Source organism: Dendrobium catenatum, unplaced genomic scaffold, assembly GCF_001605985.2.
Source record: "Dendrobium catenatum unplaced genomic scaffold, ASM160598v2 fragScaff_scaffold_389, whole genome shotgun sequence".
NCBI lineage: Eukaryota > Viridiplantae > Streptophyta > Magnoliopsida > Asparagales > Orchidaceae > Dendrobium > Dendrobium catenatum.
In genome coordinates this window covers 222125-229241 of record NW_021318851.1, presented here as the reverse complement: position 1 = coordinate 229241, position 7117 = coordinate 222125, and the positions used below count along the sequence as shown (strand labels likewise).

At 33.5% G+C, this 7117-nt stretch overlaps 1 protein-coding gene across 1 annotated transcript; it reads left to right on the top strand.

The window, feature by feature from the left end:
- The first annotated feature begins 810 nt into the window (after positions 1–810).
- Positions 811–4801, top strand: LOC110092361 (protein NRT1/ PTR FAMILY 4.4). Its single transcript, XM_020816871.2, has 5 exons — positions 811–939; positions 1085–1302; positions 1969–2409; positions 3377–3495; positions 3629–4801. The coding sequence occupies exons 1-5, from the start codon at positions 852–854 to the stop codon at positions 4470–4472; spliced, it is 1710 nt and encodes a 569-aa protein (XP_020672530.1). The 5' UTR covers positions 811–851; the 3' UTR covers positions 4473–4801.
- Positions 4802–7117: the final 2316 nt, after the last annotated feature.

Sequence of the window (7117 nt, the reverse complement as noted above, 5' to 3'; positions counted from 1 at the left end):
ACCATCAATAAGGAGAAACAATAAAGGACCTCCATGAAAGAAGTCAGCTTCACATATCCCTCCAAAAAATGGTCTCGGAGAATCTACCCTAAGATAGATTGCGAGAATCAATCATTGTTGGGAAGGTTTCTGATCCTAATGGCCAAGGATGCGAGACGCAGCACGTAAGAAATATATACCAAAAGAAAGTCGGCACAATTAAAAGTCCACCAAATCAACAATATAATGAGTAGAAGTGGAAATATTGAACTCCCATAGACCACTAGCAGGCAGCTGATAATAACTAGCAGTGATAATATAATAATGATAATAATATGCATGATGATGCATCATGCCAAAATAAACAATAACTATTAATCTTAGAAAGTTCCTTATTAAAAAGAATTATATATATATATATATTTATGACTTAAATTTCAAGCTCTTTGATCTAATTTTTCTGTCTTGTCAAACATTAAGATTTTTTTGCTTTGTAAGCCCTTTACAAAAAAATTGCCACCTCTCTCTCTCAAAAAATTATTAGGTCCGGATATCGGATATAAAAATAGGTCCGGATATTTAATTAAAATTTGACATGTGGACTATGCTTTGAATGCATTTTTTTTACTGTGCTTTAACTGTGCTTGACTTAAAATTTTACAAATATGTGTATATTTCACATATCAATATTTTATTGAACTCTGGACGTCTGGTGTCATCCGGACCTAATAATTTTCCCTCTCTCTAAGGTGAGTACGCACTACGCGCTCAGCTTAACTCTTCTATAAATAAGAGCGCCCGATTAAGAAGAGTTTACACAGCCCACCACGAAAGATATCTTAATTTCCAAAAGAAACCACTAAGCTCAAGCCATGGAAGCCGAGCTCTCAATAGATTGGAAAGGCCGCCCCTGCAAACCAAACAAGCATGGAGGCATGCGTGCTGCTGTCTTTGTTCTAGGTTCCTCTTCTCTCTCTCTCTCTCTCTCTCTCTCTCTCTCTTTCTCTTTCTATATTTTCCTTTAAAGGAGATTTTAATGAAACTTTAGCTTTGTTATCTTACTGGATTTGGTCTGGATTTTTCTATAACTTTTGTTTCTTTGTAGGCATTCAAGCATTTGAAATCATGGCTATAGCTGCTGTGGGAAATAATCTCATAACTTATGTGTTCGACGATATGCACTTCCCACTCTCCAAGGCAGCAAATATTGTCACTAACTTCATCGGCACAGTGTTTATCCTTTCGCTGCTCGGTGGTTTTCTTTCTGATTCTTATTTAGGCAGCTTCTGGACCATGCTCATATTTGGATTTATTGAGCTTTCTGTAAGTTTATTTCATCAAATCTGTTGTTTTTAAAGAAAGCAGATATCTTTCTAGTGCCCATAAATTTAATACATTTTCAAAAAAATAAAATAAAATAAAATAATAATACTGGATTGGGCACCACCTTACCATGTATAATGTTTTTGTAAATTTTAAAATAATTTATTACATAAATTTGAGTGTTGAGAATATTTTAAATATATTTATACGGGAAGCATTGCTTTTTTTAGGGTAATAAAATAATATTGTTTTTAATATAAGATACTTGTTTTAATGATAAATTAATATAATATAATATTATATATATATATGATATAATTGAGGAAGGAAATAGTTTCTATCATAATCAATATTTTTGCCTTGACAAATATACCTTACGTAATAAAGAGGTTTTCTTGTAATTTCAAAATTACAAAAATGTAAACAGGAGAGCTACTTTCCTTTTCACTTCTCTCTGAGCTTTGTAAAAAATGAAGGGAAGTACTCATACTATCTCACTCCGCAAGTATATTTTCATTCAGATTTAATTTATTGATGAATTTAATTAGCTTAGTTTCTATTAGCTCCTCTCCCAAATTTTAATAAAGTTTAACTTTATTAAAAGTGCTTATCTCACTGAAGAATAAACTTTTTTTTTTCGCTAACATGTTTTGGCATGTCTGTCAGGGCTTTATTCTACTCTCTGTGCAAGCACATCTTCCTCAATTGAGGCCACCCAAATGCAAAATGATGTTAAAAGAGGATCAGTGTATTGAGGCAAAAGGCTTCAAGGCTACAATCTTCTTTGTGGCTCTTTACCTTGTGGCTCTAGGGAGTGGCTGCTTAAAACCCAACATGATTTCTCATGGAGCTGATCAATTCATGAAGGAAGATCCCAAACAATCCAAAAAGCTTTCAACTTACTTCAACTCTGCCTATTTCAGCTTCTGCGTTGGCGAGCTCTTCGCGCTTACCGTTCTAGTTTGGGTTCAAACAAGATCAGGGATGGATATCGGCTTCCTCATCTCCTCGGTGGCCATGGCAATGGGACTCTTAAGCTTGATCTTTGGAATGGTCTTTTATAGGAACAAGCCTCCTCAAGGAAGCATCTTTACTCCAATAGCAAGGGTACCATACTTAACTTAGTTTTATACTTAATTATCATATGTTTTTTTATATGATTTTTGTATAAACCATAACTGTGATATGTCAATTTTATGAAAGTTAAAGCAGCTAAAAAAGCAGAATAAATATCCAACCAAACTAATTTCTTTTTTGTTAGTGGAACTTGTTATCATTTCTCTTGTCAAGGGTGTTATTATGGTTGTAATTATTAGAATTCTCTTTTAGCTTGTGGGATATCAGCTCTTTTTCATTTTGATTAAGCTTAAATTCTTATTAGTCAACATGGCCTTATTGATTATTCCTGCTACTACTATTTTAAGCCTAATCCACTTTCCATTTATATTAAAGTAAGACTTTGTGCAGGTTACAAATGATCGACAGAGCTAAATTTGGTCTGTTGTCTACTTGTAGTTTGTTTAAGGTTGTTTCTGTCAATTAGCCTATAATAATAGAAAGCCTATCGTTTGTTTGTCCTTAAACAAGATATATCCGTATGATGACAGTACATTGTTTGATCATTAATAAAGAAGGATTAGGCTAATTGCTTTTATGTAATTTCTTTAATGAATCCTTTTTGTTATGGGTGATTAATCTATTGCTGATGATAGTTTCTTTCTTTTACATCGTGCCTTGTGCTAATGCTGATGATGGTGCTCTGATTAGCATATTAAATTAAATAATTATCCTTATAGTTAAACATCATTAATTAGATAATAATATCTTATTATGATGGTTTTAATCATTGATTAAATACAAACCAAGTTTATTCTTCTTAGTTTAACAAATATGTTTTGCAAAATCTTTGGATCTGTACTTATGATATTGGCCTCTAACTCTTCATATATTATACATAAAGATACCTTATAAACATATTAATTTGTTAATTAGTGTAGGAAACATAGTTCTTCTAGTGTCTTCTTCTTTTAATCGCTACTGGCAATTTTTACTCAAAATCTTCATTATTTTATAGGTATTCGTGGCTGCCATCTCTAAGCGAAAACAAGTTTGCCCTTCCAATAGCACCAACCATTTAGCCGTTGCCGATCCTTCTTCAAATCCTGGAAACCTATTGCATACTGAAAGATTCAGGTTAACGGCTCATTTGATTGCTTCTTCAAGTTAGATTAAAAAACATATTTATTTATAATTCAGTCTATTGATTTCAAAGTCTACATACAAACTTGAAAGTTGAAGCTTTTGAATTGAATGATTATTGCTCCAGATTCCTCGACAAAGCCTGCATTCGAGTTCAGGAAGGCGCCAAAGAAAGCTCATGGCGACTCTGCACAACATCAGAAGTAGAACAAGTGAAGATAATACTCTCTGTAATCCCAATATTCGCTTGCACCATAGTCTTCAACACCATCTTAGCTCAACTCCAAACCTTCTCAGTTCAACAAGGCAGAGCGATGAACACTCGCTTGACAAATTCCTTCAACATCCCACCAGCTTCTCTCCAAGCCATCCCCTACTTTATCCTCATAATCCTCGTCCCTGTCTATGAAATAGCCTTTGTCCCCTTCGCTCGCAGACTAACAGGCCATGACTCAGGCATCACTCCTCTCCAACGCATCGGCGTCGGCCTCTTCTCTGTCACATTCTCAATGGTTGCTGCAGCTCTTGTAGAGAAGAAGAGAAGAGAAGAAGCTTCGTTGGAACAAAGCAATCTCCTTTCCATCTTCTGGATTACACCTCAGTTCCTAATCTTCGGGATTTCTGAAATGTTCACTGCAGTGGGACTCATTGAGTTCTTTTACAAGCAGTCATTAGCAGGAATGCAGTCTTTTCTCACTGCAATAACTTACTGCTCTTACTCATTTGGGTTCTATTTAAGCTCTCTGTTGGTTTCTTTGGTCAATAAGATCACCAGGTCAGAATCTTATGGTGGATGGCTTGGTGATAATGATCTCAATAAGGATAGACTGGATTTGTTCTATTGGCTTCTGGCATCTCTCAGCTTTCTCAACTTCTTCAACTACCTGTTTTGGTCAAGATGGTATGGTAACAATAATCCATCTCGAGCTTATAATCTTGCATCAAAGCAGGTGGGCGCAGACAACATATAGCTAGCAACAATAAGGAAAGGTTGTGAAGTTATTTTTACTTTATTTTGGATTAAAGCTGTAATTAAGGGAAACAAAAAAAAAGTTTAGTTAATTATAAGGAAAAATAGCCTGTAGTGATGTAAACTCTAAGCACAAATCTTGGAAGAGTAAAGTGGAGTGGATTTCCTTCCTAGTTTTAAGATAATGGTGGGTGTCTATTGGTCCTTGGTTGGATTCAGAGACTGTTTGGTGTAATGCTTAATTACCATATAGAAATAGTGTTCAAAGGTAAGTTTGGTCAAATAGCATTTTACTAAGATGGAATGTACTTATACTAATGCTTTTTTTTTCTTTTAATGTTGTTTGTGTGAAGAAAGAAAAATGAATGTGATTATGAGTACTCATCTTGATAAATGTTTGTGGACAGTTGGTGTTCTACTCATTAAATAATTCATATTTGATTCTTTTTTTAATTAATTAGTTGAACAGAAATTAACACAGTGGATGTTTGATTTCTCTCTTAATAAACTGAATTAAACTATATTAAATATATTTTTTATGGTTTATATCATGAGAAAAACAAGATGTTTGTCTATCATTATTATATACTATGGATCTTTTAACTTGTTTGGAATAGGAAGTATAGTTTTGTTATGTATAAGGGTGAAATGTCTTGTGAGTTTATAGGTAATTTTTTTTAATGAATATATTATAAATATTTTGATTATGATAGGTTTATAAAAAAAATTGTTGTTAAATTTAAGAGAAGCATAATGCATTTTATGATATACTATATTCAATTAATGTTTAAAATAAAATGATTATTTATAGAATATATAGGATCCATTTTGGAACCTTATATATATATTTATATATAAAAGAATGGTAAGTATAAAATAATAGAAGAGATTTAAATTCAAGATTTTGATAATAATTTTTAATATTCATATAAATTAAACTAGATGAGACCAACATGTACTTTATGCTAGACTTGGGATATAACATCTCAAACTCTTAATTATCAAAATATTGTCCACTTTGTTTTAATTGTCTCACAATTTTTTCTTATTGGTATTTTAATCAATAAATTATTATTTTATGTTGGAACATTAGCAGTCATACATATAATTTAAAATCTTTAAATTTTATGAAGATGCCCAAAGAAATAATTGAAAGCAACATGTAAGAGGCAAAAATTTTCTTAGGCGAGGAAACTCAAGAAGGGGAAATTTGTGTGGCATGACTTAATTAGAGTAGTTTTACTAGTATGAATAAATATAGGAAAATAAGTTCATTGAAGGTAAAGTGGTGAGAGATGTGTCTTGCTTGAGAGGGGTTCAAAGTAGAAGTAACCTTTTGAGATGCATATGAAAAAGCATGGGGCGGATCTTCATATATTTTTTTTGTTGAGTAGGGTCAAAAAAAAGGGGAAGCACTAACACCTAAATATTTTGAGATGCAAGTAGTTCGGGCATGCTTTGTGAAAATGTTCATACGGAGACAATAAGTTGGCGATGAGGGATGGTGAACAGTTAATGAGATAAATCGTTGCGGGACGAGCATATACCTAGAATAAGTGAGGCAGATGGGCATACAATGGAGAGCTTGTACGATGTCGATAATGTGCTAGTGTTTGAGCTTGATAATGTTGTTTTACTCAGAAGTGTACTGCCAAGCATATTGATGATGAATGCCTTACATGGAGAGAATTGATATGTTTAAAATTATTGGTCAAGAATTCAACACCAACATTGGTGTAGAGGGGATTTTAGAGGGCATTAATATTATTTTTTAACAAGATATTTGAAGTGAATGAATGTATTGATGGTGTCAATTTTCTAAGCATGGGGTTAGACCCAACAATAGCGAGAGTAATCATCGATGAACACAATATTCTATCTATAACAATATATACATAGATACCATCGCGAAGGGTCTTTAAACATCTGAATGAATTACCTAAAGAGGATGCACGTTAAGAGAGATGCAAAGAAAGACATTTTATTCGACTTTGATACATGACAAGTACAAGAGGGCTTTATAAAGTGAATACTGATTTTAGAGTCTTGTTTAATTGGCATAGAGATGATAGCTGATGCTAGTTGGCTGAGATCATCTTTGATGGAGTTAATGGAGAGTAAGAAGAGGTTGCAGGTTGCTTGTGGATAGTTTGCTACGGTGAAAGGGAATGACGATATTGAGACCTTTATGACATGGGCCCTTAAGAATGATATGAATGATCATCATGTTAATGATGGTGTAGATGGCGACATTGGACGAGATAGCATGAGCTATCATTAGTGAGTTGATGAATATAAATTTGATTACTTTAGGAACTTGAAGGAGATGGGAAGGGTTTGGCCATTCCCAAGTATGGCCTATTGTGAGCCTTGAAAAGGCTGTGGATTGAGAAGGTTGGGACCTGAAGTCAAGTGAGATGTAGCCTCTATGTCCATATACCATTCATCTCCTTATAGAGGGATAAGCACTAGAGAGAAATTGGACTTTTCATGTATGCTTACCATGATGTTTCTTGGCTAAGGTTGAGATATGATGGATAATTAGGCATGGTTAAGTATTTCAAGAGAGAATACGAGAGAAATTATTCCAAGGCTTCAAAGTTTTAATATTTTTAGCATAATAATTATAGTACATGTTATGAAAAA